The following is a 27,500-nucleotide window of genomic DNA, read 5'->3' as shown; positions in this document are numbered from 1 at the left end:
GGCGGCAGCTCCGTGTAACTGAGAGGAGAGACGACGGAGCGGTCAGAGCCACGGTCACGTGAGGCCTCACCTGCGCATTTCCCACGCTGCGTTTAAGTGCAAATGACGTGTGCGAGGGTCAGGAAGGAAGGGGTTACTGATTCTGTGCCCCCGCCCCTCGCTCTGCCGCCTGCATGCTTCCCCTTCATCTCAGAGGATAGAGGAGAAAAAGATTTAAAAGGACTGGAAAAAAGCTCAATTGTTTATTGATTTTATAATAGGCTTAGCGCAAGAGAAATAAAGCGGGGGGCTGGTGGGGCAGCGTGGTCAACCGGAGGCGATGGCGTGACAAACACACGGCTTACGCCGGCGCAGGTAACGGGGGCTCCAAATGCCGGGATACTGGCCCGAGCACCTCTTTCTCCGTGTCCCCAAACGCCCGCTCGTGGTATTGTTATCGCGATTTTAAACCAGTGTAGACATAATCGCTCCCCTCGCAAACAGGGCACGACCCCGGCGCTCGGGGAGGGGGCGGGGTGTTTGCAGGAGGACGAGGTGTGACTGGCGACACAAATCAGAGAGAAAGGAGTGAATCTGAGATGTTAGTAAGTTCATGGAAAAGGCTGCGAGTGCCAGAGCATGCACAGCAGTGTGTGTGTGTAGGTCTGATATATGGATGATAACACTAATTAGCTCATTTTGTTTGGGGCACAACACTCATTAAAAACCCAGTGGGGCCATTAAAGTTACCATCCCTCCAAACCATCGCTGCCACCGTATCCATCTCAGCTGATATCTCGGCTCTCTGCTTTAATGGCCTCTGCTTCAGGTTGTTGGGTTGAGCAAAGATTTGTGGGACTTGGACCCCCCCCCCCTCGATCCAAATCTCCTGATTTCTATTTAAATCTCTCTCTGCTGCTCCGCCTCACGTCACTCTCTCTGTATATACATCACTCGCTGCTGCATGCTTCCTCCTCGCACACTCAAAGCTGTTTTCTGCAGCTGGGGAGGGATTCGCACTTCCCCGTCCCGGCGAGGCAGGGGCGACGGTTGTTTCCAAGCTTTACACAGCGATGTCACTGTAATACCAACAAACCTCGTCGTGATTCAGTGTGGCTTGTTACGCCATAAGGCACGTGTTACTCTGCAGCCGGAGAGACTGGAGGCGGAGGCCTGCCAGGATTAGACGAGCAGGTGTAGCATCCCGCTAACAGACAGCACAAAGCCACATTCGAGCCCATTCTCTTGGGCCGAGCCATGCTAACGCTAACAGCTCCTCCTGCACTGAAAGGAGGGTTCGAGCCTATCCGGTGCGCACGTCGGTGTCACAGAGCAGCGTGTAACGGGCATTCATGCTGTGACGAGGTCGAGTTCAAAAATGTAACCAGGATATAAGAAAATAACACAAAAGGAGGCTAAATAAAAGCTCACACAGCAGTCACCTCAGCGTGCTCTATACCGTCAGCAATGCAGAGAAGCCCAACAATCAGACGACTCCCTGAGAGCAAGCACTTTGGTGACAGTGGGAAAGAAAAACTCCCTTTGAACAGGAAGAAACCTCCGGCAGAACCAGGTTCTGTTTCACCTGCTGGATGTATGAATCCACTGAAAGTAGTCCCACTGCTGCTTCCTGTTGATGGAGTAATGGTGCCTTAAAGCTACGCCGCTCCTTAAAGCGGCGGCTACTACAGAAAACTATTTTTTAAAGAATTAATATTCCTGTCCTGCCTTTGTGCGATTGTTTTTTTCTTACATCAGCGTGAGCCAGCGTGCTCGGGGCCACTGGGCCGGGTTGGTTTTTCCACGAGTGTTTCCTGCAACAATAAACCCAGAGTGCCAGGTCACATCCCCGCCGCCGCCGAAAGGCAACGCTCTGAAAATATCCTCGGTCTCAGGTCTGGATATTAAGAGTGTTGATTAGATATATGAGTTTGCCATTTGCCCACGGAGCGTGGAGTGTCTCTGACAGAACCGGGGACCATATGGCTGGTGAGAGATTTCCCCCCTCTCTTCCTCTTCGCGCAGCCTGACAGCTGGATGGCTGCTAACTGGGGACGAGGAAGCTTGGCAGCTGCAGCTGAGAGCAACGCTTTGATGCCGCTCACCCTTTTTCACTCTCACTCTTTCTCTTCTTCTCCTCCTCCTCTCTTTTTGCAGCACACACACACACAGAGGATAGCTAACGCAGTGTTAACTATGCAAACTTTCTACAGGTTGGAGGACGGAGATAACCGACAGGTGGGACTGACCGCAGAGCAGGTATCCCTCCACCAACCTTCATTTATTCTTTTTTTAATTCTCTTACATTCATTTTTTTTAGCTGTTTAAATTAACAAAAGTTTAGAAGAGTTTATTAAATCATAAGATCCTCACAGGTGTGGAGCGCTCTTAACCCTGATTTTTTTTCCTGCTCTGGTGTAAATCTGCAAAGACGTCGGTGCGAGGGGAGCTCTGAGGGGAGGGAGAGCAGCCGTGGGTGGGTGGTGGAGGAAGTGGGGGGGGGGGGGGGGGGGGTACAGTAGGGTGGAGGAAGAAGGGGAGGGTGAATAGGCCTCTGGGAACACATTAGGATGTACGAGTGGAAAGCAGAAACAAGTGAGAGATTTTTGATTTCCTTCCTTCTCTGCAGTTTTTTTGTTTTCGTACTTTTGTACAAAGGCGTCTTTCATCATTTTTCTTAAAAACAAAACAGAAAGACGCCGTTGGATGTTTAGATGCAGATACCTGGATGCTTTGTGCAGAATGAAAGAGAAGCCGGTTCTTTTGAATCAAACTGCAGCGGCGGGCAGGTGTTTCTCTTTGGTTTTCTCGGTTTTAATCTGAAATCGGCGCCGTGTTTCTTCCACTCTGAGGTCACGAAAAAATGCACGTTTTTGCATTTGGGACGGAGGTCAAGGCGACGGGAGAAAATGAAGCGCTTTATTCCTGAAAAGCTCGCTCAGGTTTCTTCAATCTTATGTCACCGAGCTGTTTTCCCCCCGCGCTCCCTCTCGTGTTCGCACTCCTCGTCCTCGCCCCCCTCCCCTCCCTCCTCTTGTTGAAGGCCCCCTGTTGCTGCCTCGCTACCAACCAGCCCCGAACACGGCGCAGGCCGGGCGGAGGCGGGGGTGCGGGGTGGAAGAGGGAGGGGAAAGATGATGTATAAGAGCGAGGGGGGAAAAGGAGAGAGGAGAGCAGAGTTTGGCTGGAGCCAAGAGGAGAGCAGCTGGGCACGGCTAACAGGGAATGATAATGACCTCAGAAATCTGCTGTTCGCTCCACAACAATAGGGTGCTCAGTCGCCTGGAAAATTGTGTTCATCAGCTAGCTCTGCTCACTTACTAATTGACATTGCCAAATATTTTAAGAACAATTGGAATGTGGCAGGGGGAGAGGACGGAAAAAACCCAGCTCAGAGATCTTAATCCCTGGACTTAATTCCTCTCTCTCACTTTTGGCTCCTCGCTCGTTTCCCTGCCTCGCTCTCCTCTTCACGATGACGAGATAGCAACAGCTAAGGGAAAAAAGAACATTTTTCATGTAGCCTTCTGCTCTCATGTCAGCGCCCTGATGCTGACACAAAAGGCTTTTTATGTGACCTGTCACTGGGGTTAAGAGGAGGAGATTGAGAGGGGAGGGGGAGGAAGACGAGGAGGGGCGGGAAAAATTAGAGAATGATGAAGCGAGGGAGGAACGGGAAAGAAATAAAAAGATCCCGGCATCGCAAGGCCGGCGCAGGTCGTTTGCGCTCAAACCGGCAACGCCATCGTCCGCCGCCGTCATTTGCATTCCCCGACCGAGAGAGCCCTGCCTCATTTCACAGGAATCCCGCATTGACGGAGTCAGACAGCTGTCACCAGACGGGGAGAAAAGGAACTTGGCGTTCACCCTCAGCCGCCCCCCATCCCGCCGTTAAGCACACACATACACAATCCAAGAGAGAAACTTTTAGCCAGTGTCGCCGCGCCCGGAGGAGGAGGGAGCGCTTATTTAGCGGGGATCTGTGCATTTGTATGTGCATCTTAATGCTGAGACTAAGTAAACACGCTCCACCGGCAGCACAAGTTGTGACTGTGATGTTAATTTATGTCTTTGTTGCTTCCTTTTCTTCTTCTTCTCTCCTCTTTTTAAGGCGTCCTCCTCCTGCTGCACTGGTGGAGTAGAGAGCGCCGTTTGTGAGTCAGCTCCTCGGTCGCCGCTCACTTTTAGCAGTGACACCGGAGAAGATAGCTTGTTGATGTATTAAGAATATTAATATGCAAACAGTCTACCTGACAGTGTAAGGCAGCCTTCTGTTGTGGAAAGATAAATATTATGTTTTAATTATAAAAACATAAAACAGAAATGGGGAAGACAGAGGGTGTGTGTGTGTGTGTGCAGAGGTAAGCTGTGTTCTGGCACAGATTTGGAGTTGAAACGAGTGGATGGCATAATGTGCCGCTGTTTACCGAGGACTGTGATGCCCTGTCATCTCCCCCTCTGTCATTTTTTCATCTCCTCTCCTTCGGCATCGCCGTCCCGGCTTCGTAACCGAGCGGGGAATCCTAACGTGATCATTAAGACATAAAACGGGCCGATAAATGTTTCATAAGGACGAGGCTAGACGCCGATAGCCACCCAGGAATGCCGAGGAGCCTCCGTCGTTGGAATACGACTGAAATTTGTCTTAAAAAAGGCCCGGGCTAATTCCTGCCGTGGTAATATTTACAAATTGAGTCTGAGAGACGGGGTAGGGCAGAGAGGCAGAGAGCAGGAGAAAAGGAAGAAAGAAATCAAATGAGAAAGAAGAACAGAGAAATAAATTGGCCTTTTATATTGTGCAAGCGTGTACAAAAATACTAAGTCTGCATTTATCCGAGACATGTCAATCAGAGCAGCACACTGACAATTAGTGCGTTTGAATAGAACTTTTATCATTTAGCAGACACCAGAGTCCTGACCTACTGTACAAAAATACAGCTCAGGGAATGAATGTGCCTGTAACACAATGACTGTCTATTTAAGTTTGGTGACACATAAAAAATACAGATATGACAGGCCAGACTTCTTCAAATGAGCGGGGGGCAGAAAGCTCAGGTTTTGTAACCACGACTTCTCTGATTATAGAGCGAAGAAGAATAGTGCGAGGAGCGGATGTCAATTACAAAGACAAAGTCATCCGCACAGGCGAAGGAACGGGGGAAAGAGCCGTAATTCATTATTTTTTAATGCGCATACTTTTACACACATATATTATCTTTCACCGAGGGCTGGCCTCGATTCAAAGCGCCTGTTTTTAACGATTCTGCGTGCAGGGCCAGATTACTCCACAGAGGGTGCCAAACCCGATCCCCGAATCCACCAGCACCACCCTGCCGACACCTGCCGGCCAAATGAGGTGAGGAGGAGTTCACCTTTACTGTGCCGGTGCTCCTCGCAGTCGCCGCGACGTCTGTTTACGTTACACAAGCGAGGAAAACCAGCTAATAAAAAACAGGGAGGCCTGACTGTAATTTACCAGCGCCAGAGGAAACCAGCTGCTCGCAGTTTGTATCATTCGTGCATTTTTACTTTCTTTGGTTTTCAGTTTCAGTTCGAGGGCAGACGCGTCGAGTTTCACTGTAAACACGTCACGTTTGACTTTAGACCTCACGTCGCTGCTTCACTGACACTGGAGGGAAAATAGGACTTCACAGTAAACAGACGGCAGCTCGTGTCGTGTTTTTATTCTTTATTTTTAATTCTTTATTTATTTGTACGCTGTCAGTTAATCCTTCACAAACTGACAAGCGCATCTTCAGCTCTGGCAGCAACACTGAGCATGCTCAGTCCAGGCTTCACGACTGCTTCCAAACCCAAGTGTGCAGTCGTGATGACAGCAAATGCATCGTTCTTTATTTTAGGGGGTCACATGGTGCAGTTTGCTCGCCCCGACACCATGTTTTACAGAAAACTGGGGAAATTTGAAATAGTTTTCGAGTTTTGTCGCAAAGGCAGCTGAAGATGACGGACAGCGTACGCGGTCAGAACACCCGAGGACCTGGAGCTCGATCTCCATGGAAGTCAGCGAAGGAGACATTCCTCTCTAATGTCAGCTAGCTACATCCACAGTGGTCTGGATCTTGTTCAGCTCGACTTTATTCCTGTTTTAATGGCACAGTAATTACACTCTAACAGTTTGTCTGCACGTGTAATTACGCCCCCATTGTACTGTCGCAATTAGATGAATATCCACGCTTTATAACCTAAGGCGTCAAGTTGGCAAATCCAATTTCAATTTGTATGGAGCGAGCATTTTGCCTGCTTGTTTGAGCCGTGGTAAGACCAGGGATATGCCGGCTAATCCCTGCCATGTTAAAACGCAAGGAAGAAAATGAAGACGCGGGGGATTCTCCAGAGAGCGAGAAGGAGAAAGAAAGAGCCAGAGGGAGCATGCACGGTGCTTTTAGAGCCAGGAGCTGGGTTTCAGGGTAGCGGGATGGTTGCAGAGGACTCGTGCAGCTTTAGGCCTTACAAGCACGCAGCAAAGCCAATTTTCTACGCATTCAGCGACGCCATCGTGCAACGCCGGTTTATTTGTGTGGAAGAGAGGGGAGAAAGAGGAGGCAGCGGTGCCTTCGTGGCACCGGGTCCTCGTGGCAGCGCTACCTGTTGCTGAGGCTTCCTAACGTGATTACTGCACGCCGTTTCCTCCCCACACAGCAAACAATACGGGGAAGTCGGCGCGAGGATAACCAAACAAAAAAGTGTAAAAAAAAGGATGGTGATGGGCATATATGTAATTACCTCTTTGTTTCTTTCAAAAATATTCAATAAGGAAGATGCTCAAGGTGTGCCGCAGAGCTGCGTTTAATAAGGAAGGTCTTTAAAGGACATCTCTGACAAAGGCTTTTGTTTTTCTGCTCTTTTTCTTCCACACTGCACGCACTGCTTTTAAACAAGTGCCGTCTCAAAGACAAAAGTGCCAGAGCTGACCTTCTTTCACAGTTGAGATGTTATTGTTGATTACTATAATTTAAGTTTAACTCTAAATTGCTGCGGGTAGGTGGCGGGGTAGAAGGCGAGCACGCACACATGCTCGCAGGTACACGCCGACAGAGAATCACGAGCTCTGCTTTTAAACCTCAGATATTAACACAATGGTACAGTACGGCATCCTGTTCACTCTTCGAGAGTGATATGTGCACACACGCAACAAAGCAACCCCGCACACACGCATGCAGCGGAGAAGCATGACACCTTTCTCCACATGAGACTCAGACACATTTTTCTCACACATCAAAGCTTCTAATTTGAGAGTCCCCGAGCTCCAAACGTGATTCATATTGTGTAAGTTGTGAACAACGACGAGTCAAGTTTGCTGCTCCTTCTTATTAAAAAACAGGAAGTGGCAAAAGAGGCTCTGTTAAAGCACTTTCAATGTCAAGTCTGTTTCCTTCTCAATTTCACATAAAAACTCCATCCGTCCACATCACAGTCTGCGTACTTCCTCTGCACGGCTTCAAACCCGGCCGTGCTGCGCTGCGACTGAGCGGCGCACACGCAGCAACGCGCACTATTTTAATTTGTTTTTCTACGTACGTTTCTGTCTTTAATCCTCCAAAGGTGGTGCCCCCAGGGCCAGATTTAACCACTCATCTAAATCTAATGCGACCCTTTGTTCTCCGCTACCATTTGGCGGTAAATACGGCGAGTTTTATTATTTGAATTTGTGCATTTATTCATTTTGCGTACAGTACCTCTGAAGTTGCTGAAATGCCACAAGCTGTACTCGTCAGATTCAAAGTGCTCCAGTCAAAAGAGACGCAGGGACGGAGAGAGAGGGGGAGAAACTTCCAGCATTAAAATTCAGAAGATAATTACATCCGCTACACCCCCACCCTGTTGAGAAGTGTTATGTTTAATAGTCTCTATAAAGAAAATAGGTTTTTATCTCACTCTCATTTTCATTAATTCCTAATTGGGGTGGGGGGTTGTCTGTTATTATTTCTTAGATTAAAATAAACATAGCCTGTCCCATGTTCAAACCCATCACACTACACGGGCACGATAAGGACTTCATGCCTCTGTGAATAAATAAACAATTTCGTCTCCACTGGTGGAATTAAGTTGCTTACAGCCTTAAGCTAAGCCACTCTGATTTATATTTATATATATTTATATTTTCTCTCAAAAGACTTAAAAGCACATCCTTGCTTCTGCAAATGAAGCTCGCTAATGTTTTTGACCTGCTTTATATGTATATCTTTAATTAGTGTCTTGTTTAGCTTAAACCGACTGATTATCGCGTATTCGTGACCTAATTACTGCACGCGCTTCTTAACGCCAGCGTAGCGCCCTGAGGAGCAACCAAAAGTTACCTTTAAAAACTTGTGTAATCATTAGCAATGAGCCTCCCTTAATCCCACTAAACATACACTTATCTAGCCCCGGCCGGCCTGCGTTGGCTGGGTGGGGGAAGGGGAGGGGTTCGCTCATCTCCGCCGTGTTTATTAAAGACATTTATTAATCGCTGTGCTTAAGACGAGCTCGTCCCCGCACTCCCGGGAAACAGACTGCTAACCCGCAAACGGGCACGATGGCGTTCTCTGGAGTCTTAATGGCAGAAACAACAGAGCAAAGCTGACTCTATGTGCCGCGTGCACCGCTAGTTCAATGAAAGTCAAACAGTGAGCAGCGGCCCAGCGTTAACACAGACTGTACACAAAGATGGACATAGCATCCTGCTTTGCCTTCTAACACTCTGAGGGGGGCGACTCCTCTGGGGCCTGCTCAGGTGCTTATTTCACAAACTACGGTCACGGTGAGTGTCGACTTAGTTTCTCAGTCAACGATGAGAACACACTTTGCTTTGCTATTCATCAGCTGTTTTTATATATAAAAACATGTGCCCATCATGTAAAGCAGGGGTGTCAAACTCAAATACACAGTGGGCCAAAATTCGAAACAGGAACACAGTCGCGGCCTGACGTTAATATTTATTGAAATATATTTATTCCTCCAGATATGAGAATGAATCTTTTGGACTCAAACACGTTTTGCTGAAAAACTGAATATGGAACAAGCAAAGCTTAATACTAAACAATATATATATTAGCTGTATAATACCAGTAGGCCAGCTCTGACAGTAATTTGGTATGGCTTCACGGGCCAAGTGTAATTAGGCTGCGGGCCAAATTTGGCCTGCGGGCCAGAGTTTGACACCTATGATGTAAAGCATCAAAGATTAGGTTAACGATAGCTTAAAGGTTAAGATTAGGTAAGCAAACAGAGCATCCCATGTGGTCTCAGAGGGAACTACACCCTCTGCATAAGTTTGAGACTGGAGGCACGAACAGGTCGTGTTGTATGTGACTCTGCATCTCTTCTCAACGTTTTTTTACATTTGATCCGCCTTAAAAAACCCAAAGCAAACATCACTCGAGGTCTTCTTCCTTTAATAAAAGCTGAGGATCACTGCTGTTTATGTGTTTAAAAGATTTGACTAGAACAGAAATCAAATTTCACGGAAAGGCGGATCACAGGAAAAGATCTACATCACTTTCTCTGGTAGACATGGAGGACGCTCGCTCCACTGCCTTCTAGTTGATTCAGTAAGTAGTTCTCCTACCTGAAGATGGTGAGGAGGGATGGGGGCTGTCGTCCTGGATGCTTCCTGTCTGGGAATGTCCCCCGCCAACGCCACTCTCCTCTGTCACATTGGATGAACCGGGAGTGGTGGAGCGGCTGATGGACTGGGACTCGGGGTCACTGGCCGATCCACGGCGTTCATCCAGTCCTTGCTGAAGTGCCTCGTCAATGCCTCGCCTGTCTTTACCGTGGATTCGCGAGTGGACGACCATTTGATGGTAGGTTCTGAAGACACGTCCGCAGTCTGGGCACTCTGAAGGCTTCTCCTTCAGGCCGGACAGGCCAGAGAGGCTGTAGTCAATGTTTGGGCTTCCCAAGCCAGCCAGGGCTCCAGGAGCCTCAGCACTACCGTGGTGGGACATGAGATCACGGTGACCGTCAAAGCCTCTTCCATCCTCCTTCATGGACATCACTGCTCCACTGGAAGCCTTGGATCCCTGCAGGGCCTCGGAGAGCTGCTTCTGCTTGGAGCTATCACCGGAAGCAATCAAGGAGTAGTCTTGTTTCTCCTTTGAGAAGGAAGCCAAGGAGCCCGCACCAGCCATCTCATCTTCCTGCCCCGGAGTTATATGGTGCTGCTGCTGCTGATCCTTGGGCATGAAAGCCCTGTCCATAGCCATTCCACGAGCCATTATCTGCCAGGCTTGGTAGCTATTGATCGAGTCCATCTCTGCCACCTTTGCAGCCGCCTGGAGGCGCTCCATGCAGCTCGACTTGAGCGGTGGAACGAGGTTGAGACAGCCAAGGAGTGAGCGCTTCTCGTTTTCACCTAGCCCGTGGCCTATTGCACCTGCCATAGGTCCAAGCAGCTTTCCTAACATCTCCTTTTCCTTCATGGCTATCCCCGCTTTAGCCAACATCTGGTGCTGCTCGCTGAGGCCCTGCTTGTCTGGTGAAAGGAAGCCTCCCTGAAGACAGGAGATGTAGCGGGAATAAAGGTTGGCATGGGCTTCCTGAGCCAGATTGCTCATGCTGTTGACGGCGGCCATGTCCTGCTCACTGGGCTGGGGTGGCTTGTTCTTGATGGCCAGCTTGTTCAGATGCACCTTCATGTGGTTCTTGAGGAACCAGGGTTCCTTAAAGCGACGGCCACAGATTTGGCAGCAGTGTTCAAAGGACTCCTTGTGCTTTCTCATGTGGCCCTTGAGGAACCAGGCTTGGCTGAACACCTGGCCGCAGACCTCGCAGCGAAACTCGGTGGCCATCTGCATGCCCCCGGAGCCACCAGAACCCTGGCCCTGCGTGGTCTCAGCTGTGATGTGGGCCTTCTCCACATGGCTTATCAGCTCTTCTTCGTGGGAGGCGGCGAACTCGCACAGAGTGCATTTGTAGGGCTTGTGGAGAATGCGGATGTGACGGTCCAGCTCCTCGCGCTTCTTGAACTTCCCTTTGCAGAAGGTGCAGCGGAAGCCCACAGTAGGGTTCAGAGACTGGTCGTCCTGAGCGCCGGCCGGCTTGGGTGAGGAAGACGGCTGAGAAACTGTGTCTGGAGTGGCGAGCCCGGAGGAATGGGTGGGGGCGCAGGTTGACCCTAACTGCTGTTGATGGGTGTTTGAGCTGCTGTTGGGGCCCAGATGTGGCGTCTGAGCGGTCTGGAGGAGACTGCCACTCCCTCTCATCTGCTTGTCTCTCAGGATGGCCCTCTCCTCGAGCTCGTGCAGCAGCCGGTTCTCTTCTCGAACTCGGCCACGGCCTTTTCCCAGGTTCCCCAGTTTGTGGGTGCGGAGATGGATCTTCAGGTTGCCCTTTTGAGCCGCTCTGTGGTCACAGTAGGGGCACTTGAATGGCTTCTCTCCCGTGTGTGTGCGCATGTGCAGAGACAGGATGCTGTTGAAACGGAAGCGCTTGCCACACAGTGGGCACGGGTACTTCCTGTTCTTGCGAGCATCGTCTTCGATATCATTCATCTGGGACATGATGCCCAAGTTCTGCCCATTGAGAAACTGCTGCAGGTCGACACGCCCGTTTAACCCACTCAGTGCCCCTGCGTCTATGTCTCGATTGAGCTGATTGGCTAGTAGAGCCATCTGGCTGCTGATTGGTTGACTGGCCAGGGCTGCGTGGTGTGTCTTCTCATCCAACGGCGTGGCCGCCTTCTCTTCGGGAATCTGCTGTGGGCGGTGCAGGTCGGGAAAGGCGTGTCCTAACTGGGCAGTGAGCTGGTGAAGCTTTTGACTGATTGGGTAACGGCCGTTTAGAACAGCATTGCTCAGGTGGGCTTCAGCGTCAGGCACTACTGACGATACACCAAGACATAAACTAGAGTCCTCCATCCTGAAGAAACAGAAAAATAAAAACGTATTAGAAACATTTTTGACGTATTTTAATATTTTACAGACATTCAACGATAGTGTGTGGGCGTTCATCCAACCACGTGTCTGGAAATGTGGATGCCAGTTGTGTCATATTTCAGGTGTATGTACACGTTATCAACAAGTAATGCTCTAAACACTCAGTTTTTCTGCTCTTGGATCTCTGTGATGTCATAGAGACACAGGATCAGATAAAAAAGGATTTTTGTTTTGAACTGAAAATCATGTAAAGACACTCCAAGGATGAGTGTGGGGCTGGAGAGGAGCAGGATAGGTGCCCTAGTGAAATAAAAACACCAGTGTGAACTGTCAGCGCCGAAGGCCTGCGGGGATGCTGCGACTCAGAACTTTTTCAAATTGTAAAGCCGTTTTGGATGGAATAATTACTCTGTAAACACAGTGAGCAGTGTATAATTAAGCTACTTGTGCCCATCCTATCAGAATTCCTCCAATTACACGCCTTAATGAAATGGAGCAACTGCATTGCCGGGAAGCCACGGCAATACTACAATTATGATATTAACAATAGCACTTAAAACCAAGGGGTTACTCCAGTAAACACAACATTCTTATCTCGGTGCCACGACACTTGTCTTGGCACAATATTCCATTAAAGAGCCGTATTACATTTGATGTGAATCGCTTTGCTCTTTGCTGTCTGCGCTCTTCACAGTTTCCAGGACGGTGGAAACAACATGAAGATGCTGTGGATACACCGACACTGCTCTGTGAACAGCCCGCTCTTTGTTCTGCTGGCTTTTGGGTGAAATATGTCACAGTTTTCACACCGCGTTGTAACGCCATTAAATGTGTTTTCATTCCGTATGTGTAACATCGGCGAATGCATAAGTAAAAAATAAATAAACAACAGTGCTTTTAATGCACATCCATCTGTTCTCCAGATGGAGAGGTATAAGCAGCTATGGCTGCTTGCAGGGGTCAAACCTGCAAAACAATAAGTGTGGTTCTGCTTAGGTCAACAAAATATTGTATGATATCTCATTAAGCTGATTAGCACGCTGCCTGGTAACAGCGGCAGCCACTGGACTTTAATGTAGCATTATAATCATCAAAAAGCGCTTTCGAGGCGAGGCGGCGTGAAGGAGTGGCACTAGGTGACATGTTAGGAAGCTCAGCGTACTCTTCACAGGAGCAAAGGGCATCCACACTGGGATCCTTCTTCTCTTTCTCCACCTACGTTTGTGAAGCACACACTACACCACGTCGTGCTCGGCTTAAGTGTTCATTCAACCCCCCCCCCTCCCCTCCCAGTAGGAGGTCAGCAGACATAAGGGCTGCCTGTTCTGGTACCGCAGAGTCCTCCAACACACTGCCGATGGTGGATTCTTATCTCGCTGACATGAATTAAACACTGTGGCCACTTTCCACTTGTGTGTAAAGGAATGTGACACTTGTGGGCTGCCCTTTGAATTCTCCTTATTTCCCCCCACAAGTATCGTAAAGCAATGCGCCTGAATTCATTAAGAGTATAATGGCTATGCTATGCTCTGCAGGCTTGCATACAGCACTTCGATGTGCTCTGTCACAGATCTTATCTGACCCGAGTGACGCTGAAAGAAATCACTTTAGGAGCCTGCTAATAAAAAGTTTGTGCTTGAATGAAATATTTCCAGACTGGCCACAAATGAAGGGAAAACCTTGAACGTGTGACCCGTCCAGCTGAGAGGCTGTGAGACGGTGCCGGGTCCGTTTTGAGCGCTCACCTTCCTGCCGTGACGATCTGCCCGATCTGCACCACAAACCTGATTTTTTTGTGAAAATGTACCTACTTCCTGTCACTGCTGTCATTTCAAAGCAATCTTTGTCTTGCTGTTGTTCCACTTAAAATCATTCTACAGAAATGTAATCTCTATATTTTCCTGTATTTGTTCGTTCAAGCACATGCTTAAAAACACAATACTGTTGAATTTAAAGGTCACACGTCACGTTGATAACTGGAACATAAGGCGCTAAATGATGTGAATTATGATATACAATCACAGTTACGATAAATATATTACTTTGTTCAGAGGTTGTCAAATAATTAGGATAATCAAGCCTTTTTTTTTTACCTTCGTTTCAGTTCATGCATGAAAAAAAGTTGTTTTTAGCAAATTGGAAATAAAAATCTAATTTTCTTTTAATCAACCACAGGACTGAATTATGAACCAAGACCTGCAGTTCGTCCGACATCCAGCAGGGGCAGCAGTGAGTCAGTCCCCACAGACCCCCGTGTTGAAGCAGCACAAATAACCATGTTTACAGCCTGATACACAAACTTCACGACACCTGCACAGGGGGAGGGTGTCTTCAGAAATCACCCAGATTTAAGCGTGCATAATTATGGGCGTGGCCTGATGCTCCCATACACACTGTGCAAACAAAGCTGACCGTTCCACCCTCTCGTCTAAATTTGGAAACAAAAAGATTTAATCAACCATGGTGACCAAAACGTCACACTCTTTCAGACCAGGAACCGATCGGTGTCCATCCTTTACGTACAGTCTGTTTTAAAGCTAAGCTTGTTCACACAAGCTGGTGTTTTTCCTTTAATTTGTCACCATATAGTTTTATCACACACGCTCCCACGGCGTGGGAGAATTACTGCTGGGAAGGATCAAACTTTGTTAGGCTGCTTTAAACGACTTGTGGTTTTAAATTGTATTTATGTGACACCCCATCTTCCATCAGCAGCCGTGCATATATTGGAGGAGACCTTATTTGAATGGGCCCTTTTTACAGAAGCGGCTGCCTTTTGGAATAGAAATCTGTGATTTAAACTAGGCTGATGAGCTGTTGCTCATTTGGGGAGATAGCAGCTTGCCCTTTTCTTCAATTTGATTTCTGCCTTTATCTTTAACATATAACAAAGGCAGATAGACAATGGAATAATGTGAAATGAACTGACGAATCCAGTTTGTGTTTTTTATAAACGTATCCTGGCTGACGAGCGTATGCAAATGAGGCACATTAATATGCTCGCCTTGCTCCCGAGTCATTTTATATTTTTTCCCCTGATTAAAAAGGACATTTCTTATGTGACATCCCCCCTCTGCTCACATCCGCACGCACGAGCACGCGCGCGGGGAATTGGAGGGCGGTGTACGAGCCGTAGACACGCAGCCAGTCAAACACGAGCCTCTGACTACAGACAACAATTCGACATGCGAGTGCCCTCTAAAAGACGCGGCGAGTGCGCTGCAGCTCGCTGCTCTCACCAAACCGAGCAGCTCGACGCTGTCACAGGAGAACTCGGGTTCTTACCGGCCATCCTGGGGAAAGACTCGGGGCCCCGCCGTCCCTCGCCGCAGACTCCGTTACGAACGCCAGCTTTGTGCTCTTACAGTACATGTGCCGTTATTCTCTAACCTGTACGACCTTATCATTTCCTGGCATGTGCTGCAACGCTGCCTCATTAAAACTATTGGCTCCTCCGATACCTCTAAAACCACAAAGACTTCCTTTAGCATTTTCTCACGACGGTTCGCTTGTTGTCTTTATAGTTTGTGGTTTAATATTCAGCGAGGCTCCACGTGCACTCACAAACACGGCGAATCCTCTGCACGCTCACACAAACTGATTTCACTTGGTTTCTCTTCAATCCTCAGCTTAATTATAAGTGGTATCTGTGACACAATGGAAGTATATTACAGTCACCATTTAAATGTGCTCAGTTCATTTCTTTCTTATCAATGGTAGCATGCATCATAAATGCATACAGGATTTAAATGTGCTCCTCTCTAATTGCAACCATATAAATTATTGCATATGAAAGGCACTCGCAGCATTAGGGATGGCCGCCTGTTATGAATTCATATTCAAATAAACAGCGTTCTTGGTGAATTTGCTGTCAGGCTCGAGTTTTGTCAGAAAACTTTTGGCTGACATTTAAGACGAGAAGGGTGGGGGGGATCGAAAAGCCATTAGTCGGACTTTACTTTGTTATTTTGGCATTTATCGACACGAAACCCATCGACTAATCACAATGCGATACCTCATTAAGTCCTAATGAACAAATTCATTGCGTTAAACAAATCAATCATTATTCACAATGTGCCGAATTCAATCATATCTGCACCGAATCGTTAACGAGACGCAGGGGCCGCGGCGACGGCGCTCTGATGTCGGAGGGACAACGTGGGCCATATGTTCCTCACGTGCTAAATATTTGGCGATTAGGCGAGCGGCGGGGACAGTCGGGTTCATTAAAAAGCTCTAAGTGTATTTTCAAAGTACAAACAGAGCTTCCTCATCTTTTCAAAGATCAATTACCTCTTGGCAAAAGACGGTTCGGTTCGAGCGCTGCACATATGAGTTTGTTCCCGGCTCGTGTTTTGTTCTATTGCAGGTGGTCTTTGCGAGACGTCTAATTAATCCAATAAAAAAGCCGCCTTGTTTTCCTTCCTCTCGCTCGCACTTTGACTTTACCGCATTATTACTTTCTGTAATGAGGCAAAAACACTCCGCACTCAACTGCACACAGAAACAGTCGCAGAACACCTGCCAGATTCGAGCGCAGCTCCACCCGAGGCTGGCGGGCCGGGACCCGGAGCCCGCGAGAGGACGGGTGCTTTTAATACAAAGACACGTCTGCGTAAAAAGAACGTGACGTTTACACCGATCCCAGTCAGCTCGGCATTACACTAATATACAGCAGTTTTCCACAGAGCTCCTTGAACTTGAAAGAATCATAAGAACACGAGTGGATTAACACGATCCGGCTCCACTTCAGCACAGACAGCACAAGAGCTGTGACAAACTGAGTGAACAGGAGCCTCTCCCTCCCTCTCTGCACAATATGTCATTGAGGGCTGTTTAAGAGGTCCTGTCAACAGGTAGTTCAACTTTCAGCTCATCCCCGCTGATCAGCGAGGGCCCTCCTGACAGCGAGAAAAGAAAGACACCGGGAGGGAGCGGGAGGCACAGAAAGAAAAATGTTGTGGCTCTTTTTATCCATCCGGCGCTCTGACAGCCTTGCGGGGGATGCCATGGGAGGAAGATCAATGTGGGACAAGCGGATTCCCACAGTTCATTGTTCCGGGCCGGCCAAATCATCTTCCCAAGACGGCCGGGAGCTCAAAGCCTCCCTTTATGATAACCATCCCTGGTATTATTCCCACTATGATGATGATGACCTGCAGATGTCTGTGTGTGTGTGCGTGAACACCTCTCCCCTCCTGAGCGCACTACAATAGAGGTCACAGCGGCACGGTTGGACCCCTGCAGCAGCCAACAAAGGCGAGCGATGAGCACGGGATTAACAGTGTCAAACACTCGCTAAGCAGCGGGAGGGTACGGCCGGCGAGCAGAGACACAAAACAGGAAAATGTAGTAAATGATGTGAAAATGGTTCTCATGCATCAGACGGCTCTGTGCGCCTTGTCCTGGTTCAGTCAGGATGTCGTGTTTTTAAGGTGGATCCAGTTTCCTTCGTACTAAACATGACCGGGGTTCCTAACCACGAGGTCAGCGTGCGAGCAGCCATGGTCAGGTGGAAGAAACGAACCTATGGGTGACCAGAGCAGTTATTGAACACAAACGTGCAGGGAGCAGAGGGAACATTCAGCCGAGTTCGAAAGCTGTTTTTCAGGTTCTGACTCGACGTGATCGCCGTGTCTCTCACGCAGCTCCTTCTGCGATTATTCCATCATATCCCGATCCTCCTCTTCCTCGTGTTCTCTGATATTCTTGCGTAACCATTTTTTGATGAAGCACATCTCTGGTATCTACAGTTTTCCTGTTTATGATCCGTGGTTGGCTTCCATATGTGAGCACAGGTGTAAACGCAAAGAGCTGCGTGGGTGAGGTTCAAAATGTCCAGTGATGTACCTGCGTGCTGCGGCCTGCTCGGTGTCCGGTGACTGAGCTCTTCTTCCTGTCAAATCAGTCAGAAAAACCAGGGCACAGTTCAGTGTGTGTGTGTGTGTGTGTGTGTGTGTGTGTGTGTGTGTGTGTGTGTGTGTGTGTGTGTGTGTGTGTGTGTGTGTGTGTGTGTGTGTGGTGTGTGTGTGTGTGTGTGTGCATGTGTGCGTGTGTGCGTGTGTCGGACAACAAACATGGCAGTGTAGCGCGCTCACGCATGGTTAGAAAGAGGACAGAGAGACAATGACCACAGTGTATCTGTCACAGCTTACATCACTGGCTGCTCTCTGTGCTGCATTTCAATGCTGCACACACACACTCGGGGAGAATGTGTGGGTCACCGCGGGGCGCGGCGGCGATGACCTGCCTGATTCGGGATTGAGACTAATCGTCAGTGGCGTCGAGGCTCTGTGTGATTTTCAGGTGACGGCGGCGAGGGCGAGGCAAACGCAGAGAAAGAGAAAGTCGCTGAATGTCAATACGGCCTAAATAACAGAATATCAGAAATAATTGCTGTTTTCTTCCACTCACGCTGGGCGCTTTCTGGTGGAGTTTTGCATAATGACTCCAGCGGAGGGGGGGTGGCTGTGGAGGTAATAGAGGTGGTGGTAAAGGGAGGGGTTGTTGTGACAGGTGCTGAAATCCAACGAGGGAGGCGAGGGAGACAAAGGTTCAATTTACTAAGAGGAGACTTTAATTGTTACACAGCTAATTAAGAGAAGAAGGATCTTTTCTGCACTCTCGACTGTTTACCGAGAGCTGCGTGTGCAGACTCGGGGAGGCAGGCCCATCCTATAGCGTGCACGCACCCACCGCAACATGCAACATATCTGTTTCACAGCTTCTCTGCGCTGGGAGTTTGGGACTTTCTCTTTCTTTTTCCAAGTGAAACAAAAGTCTATGGCTAATTAGCAGCACTCATTACAGGAAGCGAGTCAGGTAATTATTTTACATCATGCTGCCGATAATTGAATGATTCTTCAATGTCTGAATGTCTGTTTGAAAGTGCCCCCCCCCCTTTCTCTGTCTATGAGGGAGATAAGAGAGAGGCTGGATGGATACAGGTACTGCTGCCATATGCTCTTCAATGAAAAAGCTCTTCTGTCGAAGCAAATGGGATTTTTAAATATTGAAACTGCTGCATGTCTTTTTAATATGACCGTGTTAAATCTCTCTTTATTCCATCACTTTGATAAAGTCTCTCCTCTTCTTCTTTGTCGGCTCCGAGGAAGCAAAACTTTGGCTTTCTGAGAAGAAGAAAGTTATTGTGCAGCTGTGCGTCGCCTTGTTGTCTTTAAGCAGCACGTTTCCTGTTTAAGAAAGCAAACTAATCTTATCAAAGCCATCAGGAAGCTGAGACTCGAGTGGAAATGCTTGCAATTCTCTGCATATGTTCGAATATCTCTTAGTGGCCTTATAACTGCTTTTGTTCTCACGCGCTGTCGCCGAGGCCGGCGAGGAAGAAAAAACGCTGCGCTCGGCGTCGGCTCTCTCTCCCTTTAGCTCAGATGTGCGCGCAGAGCTAATGCGGCACTTTACATAAAAGCAGAGACAGAGAGCCAGCGTGCATGTGTGCTTTAAGGCCAGGGTGTATTTATTACGGACTAATTGTAGCAGAGGAAGTGCTTTAGAGGGGTGTGCTCTCGGGAGAGAGGGCGGAGGGCCCCGGGGACATAAGAGAGCGTGTTTATCTATCAGACGTTATCAGAAAAACAAAGTGCTGACTGCTCTTAAGATTAGAGATGGGGTTCGGGGGGAGCGGGAGGGGATGAAAAGGTTTACAGAAGGAAATAAAAGCAGCGAAAGGCTGATAAAGAGAAAAAGAGTCAAAGAGGAAGAGAGATGCCAGTGAGGCAGCGTTTGCATCGATGCCAGTGACTCACTGAGAGGATGCTGTGATTAAAGCAGGAAGTTGGTGAAACCTCAGAGGAGCCAGGCTCTTTTCTTCTTCTCCTGCAGGCCTCTCTGTGAACCGGACTACAAAACACACACATTTACTGTGAGCACCCAGGTGTGTGCGTGAGAACATCAAAGTGTTGATTTTCAGAGATTTCGAGAAGTTTGACTTATCGATCGATGGATTATTAATAGAAGGTCAGATGTAAAGGCGATAATTAAACACATCCAGGTCTTTGATGGAGACAGGCAGCAGCCGTGACCGCACAGCGGCACTTAACTCAGAAGCTGGAGTATGTTTGTCACGTGACATCTCTGCGCCGTCCTGCTCCAACGTGAACGAGTCGCAGGACGTTTTCACGTCTGAGAAGAGACCGGACGTTCTCGTGTCGTTTACAGGAACACAGCGAGCTCAGTCTCTGCGGTCCAGGGAGGCGGGAACTAAACATGGTTTGACTTCAGACGCTAGAGCTGCTTACGGTTCTCAGCGCAAGCAAAGACAACACGTACACGAGCGCACAGGTGAGTTCACTGTGGCCGTGAGCGAGCTGCGGACACATCACAGTTCAGGCAGACGTTTGAACTGAAGGCTGAATAACGTCCGTCAGCACCGAGGAAAAACGCTCCTTCGTACAGTACCAGCGTTGTGTGACTTTGAAGGTATCTGTTTCCCATGATTCCTTGCATCTGTCCACAGCTGAGCTTCATCTCAGAGCCGTCTGTCAGTCTGTCTGCCCGGCCAACGCTGCATTTTCCTCATTCTTCTCTGCCCTGCTTGACCTTCAGCTCTGTCACCGACTTATCTTCCACAACAAAGGCTACGCTACACACACTCATTAAAAACACACACACACACACACACACACACACACACACACACACACACACACACTCTGTTGGGGGCTAAGTTCATTAAGACACTGGATGTTTGTAATGAAAAATGACCTCTCTGAAGTACAAAGTATGAACAGTATGAATTCATTTCCTTTATTAAAACTTACTGCAGCACGCACACAGACACACACACACACACACACACACACACACACACACACACACACACACACAGACACACACACACACACACACGCACACACAGACACACACACACACACACACACACACACAGACACACACACACACACACACGCACACACAGACACACAGACACACACACACACGCACACACAGACACACACACACACACACACACACACGCACACACAGACACACACACACACACACACACACACAGACACACACACACACGCACACACAGACACACACACACACACACACACACACACACACAGACACACACACACACACACACACGCACACACAGACACACACACACACACACGCACACACAGACACACAGACACACACACACACGCACACACAGACACACACACACACGCACACACAGACACACACACACACACACACACACACAGACACACACACACACACACACACACACACACACACACACACACACACACACGCACACACAGACACACACACACACACACACAGACACACACACACACAGACACACACACACACACACACGCACGCACACACACAGACACACACACACACACACGCACGCACGCACACACAGACACACACACACACAGACACACACACACACACACACGCACGCACACACACACAGACACACACACACACACACGCACGCACACACACACAGACACACACACACACACACACACGCACGCACACACAGACACACACACACACAGCCTTCTCGCTGCTGATGTCCAGTTAAAACACTTCCACCGAGGCGACTGCACTTCTGTGGATCTAAAAATGTTCTCACCAAACGTGAGTGAATCTGAATCTCTGGACTGTGAACGATTCAGATTCAACAGGAAACAACGTCCATGGAAACCTGCTGTCCATATGAAGGGAAGCAACATGCAGGAACGAAGTGTTGTTCCTGGAGTATTTAACAGTAGAATGGGAGGCGGAGCCTCAGTTTTCAGGCCCCTCTTCTGTGGAACCAGCTTCCAGTCCAGGAGACAGACACTATCTCTACTTTCAAGATTCAAACTTAAAGTTCGGGCTGGACCAGGTGCAGATTCCACACGCAGAGGTAGGACCTGAACCCTGCACAGGTGACCTGCTGATGTCAGCATGGGTGTTTGTGTTCCTGAGGGTGGGGCGATTTCACAGGTGACGATGGATCAAACTGTCTGACGGCAGCTAGCATAGCAGCCAGTGGCTAGCTGCTTAGCAGCACACACACACAGAGTGGGGAGCAGCCCCGGGCGTTGGATTGTGGGCAGCGGTGGCGGGAGGCAGAGCTGTGGGTAGTTCTAATCTGCCCTCTGCCACCCCCGCCCTCTCCCTCCATCCCCCATTTTTTCTACCTCACCTCTCGGCAGTGCCCCCCTCCTCCTCCCCTCTGCCCCTCCACGCTCCTTCCATCCCTCTCCATATTTTCTCCCCCTGCATCTGATTAAGTTAACAATGTGGTGTTATTTGCATGCTGATTTTGCAGACCCCACCGCCCCCACCCACTCTCCCTCTCTTTCTCTCAATTCTCTGACAAACAAGAGAGGCAGGATCAGAGTAATGTGATAGCACAGCAGCCAGCCAACGCAATCTGCCTCAAAGACCAGGTGTTCGCAATCCACCTCCCTCTTAATTCCTGCCTCCATCATTTCTCTTGTTTTTATTCCTGTTATTCTTCGCTTTCATTCCCTCCCCTAGTTCCTCGTCTTCGTCTCCTCTCATCTATCCCTGGTGTGTTTATAAGGTTGTATTATAATCAAATCTGGAGCAAGGGAGGCCTGTCTTTTTTTATTAATTATAGGCCACAGCTGATGTGAATGTATTCCGAAAGCATCTTCAAAATAGGTCGGCGGTACAGTTTGCTATTCTTATCACATTTAAATGTCAACATGGTGCAAAGCCCTACAAATTAGTTCAGGCAGGCTTCAACCCCCATTTAACATTTAAAGCGCCATTCTGTAGGGCTCAAAGAGCGATTTAAATCAGTTTACGCACACACACATGTGCACAGATAGTCTTTCAAACTTCTCATTTCAACACAGACATTTAACTGCCAACCTTTGCCTGCGAGAATTCAGCTCTCCCTCTCGACGGGGTGGGGGTGGCAGGGTGACGGCACAAAAAAGACATATAAAGCAACAGAAACAATGCATTAGCTTTTATGAATAATAAATTCGCCCGTTGTTCCGTGCAGAAAAGATCTCGCTTTTCAGCATCTCCGCGTAAATCCGCCGTCCGGATGAATAAATCAGAGCACGCAGACGTTTTCTTGAGTTGTAGCTCGTCGCTGCTAAATAACAACAATGATGTGAAATGCACGCGTGTGTTTGCAGAGCCAGCGTTAACCCCTACAGAGCTGCGCGACACAATAGAAGGCCGGCTCTGTTGTTCTACGCGCCGCTGGCCGGGCATACCAAACGCGCTTCACCTGTCGCCTCTGCTGCCACACGCACACAAATCTATTGACAGGAACCTAATCAACCGGCGACGATCCACATAAAAAAGCCTCCATTAGTATCCCTGACAAAGTACGGCCACATTATCGGTCTTTCAAAAGGAAATCTGAGACGCCGGCTGCGAATTAAACGGCAGGAATGCGACACGAGAAGAGCCTTGGCGTTGAGAAGGAACATCCTGAGACCACGTGAGCGCATCTGAACCCAGAGTTTCTGTTATATTTCCGGCTGCTCGGAGTGACGCGCACTGCAAAAACCATCATCCAGGGCGACTCAGGTAGCGCCGGGTCCTCTTTGCTCCTCTGCTGCGTGTGAAGCACCGTCAGACAGGTGGAATCTGTCAACCATTCAATTCAGTTTTATTCATATTCACCCCTCCACACTCCTCGAGCAGAGGCCGACCGGCGTATAATGGAAAGGTGTTTAAAACACGTGTTTTTGTGGGATCGCAGGTTTGGACTGTGATTTTTCATCTCAGCACGCCGCGATGTTTCGCCATGAACCATGGCTAACAGATTTGCACTAATGCCCAAATCAACAGTGAGCCGGGTTAACTCCTTTATTTGTGTTCGAATGATTGAAAAACACAGTTAATGACACGGAAAGGTTTCGGATATAGAGACAGGAAACGGTATAGGTGAAACTAACTGAGCGACACAGTCGAGTCGCTCAGTTAGTTATAGATCAACTTTAAGGAGGTTTGTGCAAAAGCAGGTCGCCTCAGGTAAGTCACGCTCTTCTTTGTTGTTTAATCTGCGGTTTGAGATTACCTCCATGTCATTTATTTACAGGCTCAGTGTCAGCAGCAGCGAAAAGAAAGAAAATCTGAGGCGTCGCCTCTTAAAATGCTAAATGAGTCGACAATAAAAGAGTGCAATCAAAACCGCTGCGTTCACTGACCTCACTGAGCACAGAGCTGCCTCCGAGAAAACCAAGTCAAGTGTGCAGTTTCTCCCTCACACATACACACACACATGCGAGCGTGTCTTCGGGGCAATGACAGGGCGAGGAGGATGAAGGATGCAGGACGAAGAGCGTGCCCAGGAGCGCACTGAGCCCTGCAGCGGGAGGCCCGCGAGCAGCCTCGCTCTGCATCATTACACCGCCGACCCCGCTACTTCCTCCCAGCGCACGGACGTCTAACGGGGACCCGCCGACCTAAGCCAGGAGGACATCCTGAAAATGTACGTGGTCTAAATGGTGATCCACATCACTAATACTCTCCTCTATCGAGTTACATCCATTTGAGTTATTTATTAGTTAGTCTATCGTTACACTATATACAACTTAGTATATATTAGGTAGCCTAATATGAGAACAAGAGCCAGCGTAGGGGTCACAGAGAGACTCGAGTATCAGCTTACAACTGCCCTATTACATCAGCATAAGTAACTGAATCCAAAGAGCTAACTAGCTTATACGAGACCCAATCCCTCTGACTGGCTTTACCTCCAGGCTCGGCTATGACTCCTTCCCATCCAGCCCAAAGCGCAGGGCTCTCTGGGTGTGCCTAATGTGGACTCGCTGAAATGTCAAAGCATTATATATCCTTTTACGCACAGAGTGGACCCTGAGGGTTTAATTGACTATGCTGTAAAGTGAGTTTGAGAGCCACGAGAGAACCCGATGAAGATGAATATGTTTCATTAGAGGGCAAACAGAGCCTGATGGCGAGGATTGGCATTGAGAGAGGAGAAAGAGAAATCCATCCATAGCTGTCCGCTGCTTGGCTACCCACCTCCGGTGCTGCGAGCAGGTTACCGTTTGCACGCCTCCTTCACGCGGCCTTTCTTCTCCTTTCAAACAAGAAAAGAGATCGCTCCAACAACCGCCTGGCGACTTCAAATGCTCGTCAGAAGCAGCAGAGGAGAGTAGCAGACAGCGAGAAGGGAAGGGGCCCCGATCCTATCCCACGGCCCTCGTTTACCAATTAGACTGAGTACCTGCTGACAGGTGGGTTGTCACAGTGTCTGCTTAGCCACCCCACTCCCCCCAAATCTCCCCACCCTTCAACATCCCATCACTTTCCATCGCGCTGCATTACAGCTTCTGTGTGCTTTAAGGAGGAAGCTCGTGGCGTCTCCAGGCAAGCTGATGAGATAACAGCGGAGGAGGAAGAGCCCGGCTGAGGCTTTGATTCTGGAGCGAGACGTTTTCCGCTCTCTCGCCGCTGACTTAAAGCTCAGCATCCACACGTTTAATCGAGGGGTCACGCCGTTGCTGAGTGGGAGGCCAGGTTCTCCTTCCTGAAACACTGCAGGGAGGTTTGAAGACCCCCTCCTCACCGCCCCCTACCCATTTCCCCTCTGTCGTGCCGTCTCAGAAACTCAGCCAGCCAACGAACACGACTGAGACAAAACACGACCATAATGGCTCATTAAAGGGAATCGAGACGACTTAGGAAAACAAAGCAGCCTTCACGAGGCTGTCACCGAAACTCCTGCGGTGGTACGTCCAAACTCCAGCTGGTGACAACGAGGCAAAAATGTCTTCCTCCCACCGAAACTCGCGGCGGTTCGGAGTGTTTTGATTGTGCTCGACACGTCTTTATTTGTTCGGTGACGAATCTAATGTGTTCTCGGCAGAGTGACAGACCACAGCGCTCCAGAGAGAGCAGCCGGGGGCGCGAGCAGCGAGGTGCAAGGGAGTAACGCCACATGATGTCCAAACAATAGGAAGTCAAAGTTCAGTCCGCCTTTTTTACGGCTCAAGATGATCCTACTTTGTCTGACACTTATTTTAGCCCCTCCCCCATTAGAAAACCCTTCCTCTGACTGGCTGCCCCTCGCAAACAAATGTTCTGAACAGAATATTGGTGACGCTCCTATCGCGACTATTACACATGTTGTGTCAGCGCTAGTGGACACACACAAGTCATCACAGCTGACCGAACCAACAAAAATAAAAATGGCTTCAGTTTCACTTTGACGCTGTGTCGTGTTTCTGTCTTATAATTCTGAACAACGATCTTCTGTTAATTAACAGCCTAAAACCATGTTTTAAAGCATCATGTGCAGCAGATCAGGCTGTTTTATTGGGAATAATCCAGAATATTCCCAGTACTGGGAGAAATGCTTGTGACCCTGCATGAATTACTGGCCATCAGTCAGCTCTCTAAACTCCATCCTTTTGTCTTCCACTCTGCTGAAGCTCCTCATCTTCTCTTCAGTATGTTTTTTCCTGGCTAAAGCCGCCGTGTGCAGAAAATCCCATAGGCCGCCACTGACCCAGCACCGACTGCGGTCGTATCTGCTTAGCAATCCCCCCGGTAATTAAAGAAGGCCCGCACCATGCCTAAACCTCTGCCTGACACAGTGTTGTGTCTGCGCTGCATGGAGACAAATCATAAGAGGCTTACAGCTCGCGTACCTGCCACTTCCTCTGCACAGGTCTCACCAGGAGACGGACTCCAGATTACAAAAGTGATCGGAAACGTTGAATTAACCACCTTTACTGCTTTCCTTAATCACTGCCAATTCCACCAACTATAAATACCCTCCAACTCCCAGGAGACACACACACACACACGCGCGCGCACACACACACACACACGCGCACACACACACACACACACGGCACCATTTCTACAGAATGACCAAAAAGCGACACGTCTCGGAAACTGGGCCAAACGTCCTGCTGCATATTCTGGGATCGTTAATTTTCATGATGGCTTTAAAAAGAACGACACGTCCAGAAAATGAAGGAGGGAAGGCCGCCATCCAACCCGGAGAGTACACTGAGGCTGAACTTTCAGAGCGACGTATAATGGAAAGGTGTTTAAAACACGTGTTTTTGTGGGATCGCAGGTTCGGACTGTGATTTTTCATCTCAGCACGCCGCGATGTTCAGAGCGACGTGGCAGGAGATAAAGGGGAGCAGCAGGAGACGTTCAGATAAAGGACCTGAGAATGGAGAAAGTGTCTATGCCGGGGTCAAAGGTCGAGAGAAAGCAGACGAGGTGGTAACAAAGGCCTGAGCCCCCGCAGGAAGCCGCTGTGATCCGTCATAAAGGAAGGCGTGACGATGAGGGCCTCTGACCGATCCACAGAGCCACTCGAGAACACCACGCCGACCGTCCTGTGGAGGTTTAGTGAAGCGGCTCAGCCCGCGAGGGTCCGAGGAACATCGTCACACTGATGAGGACCAGCGTGGACCGTGATGTCAGAGCGCTTTCTGATTCACTTTTTGTGACTTTTTATTGCTTCTTATGTTTTAAATAACTTTTTAAAAAATGCATTTATTTGCTGTACAGTGCCTTGACCTTTGACCCTGTTCATGATTAGTATTTCTACGAGGAAACATTGCTGACTTTGACGATTGTGAACGTGAAGCTATCTGATTGGCGCAGGAGGAAGCGCTCCAG

General features: G+C 48.8%; 1 protein-coding gene across 11 annotated transcripts in view; it reads right to left on the bottom strand.

Moving 5' to 3' along the window:
• The window catches only part of znf536 (zinc finger protein 536), a 223,199-nt gene that overhangs the window by 98,419 nt on the left and 97,280 nt on the right, over positions 1–27,500 (bottom strand). For 4 of the 11 annotated variants that reach the window (XM_026177512.1, XM_026177499.1, XM_026177491.1 and 1 more), the window contains one exon: positions 9,548–11,841. In XM_026177512.1, coding sequence (XP_026033297.1) covers positions 9,548–11,840 — 2,293 coding nt within the window. In that variant the 5' untranslated portion in view covers position 11,841. Of the gene's footprint in view, positions 1–9,547; positions 11,842–15,143; positions 15,166–16,151; positions 16,350–17,385; positions 17,680–17,708; positions 17,755–19,624; positions 19,730–22,739; positions 23,305–27,500 lie in introns of those variants that run through there. The other 7 variants (XM_026177503.1, XM_026177462.1, XM_026177482.1 and 4 more) reach the window with 7 other exon arrangements.

The sequence above is a fragment of the Astatotilapia calliptera genome, chromosome 1 (assembly GCF_900246225.1).
Source record: "Astatotilapia calliptera chromosome 1, fAstCal1.2, whole genome shotgun sequence".
Lineage (NCBI taxonomy): Eukaryota > Metazoa > Chordata > Actinopteri > Cichliformes > Cichlidae > Astatotilapia > Astatotilapia calliptera.
Note: the sequence above shows the minus strand (reverse complement) of the source record. Positions and strands in the feature narration are given on the sequence as shown.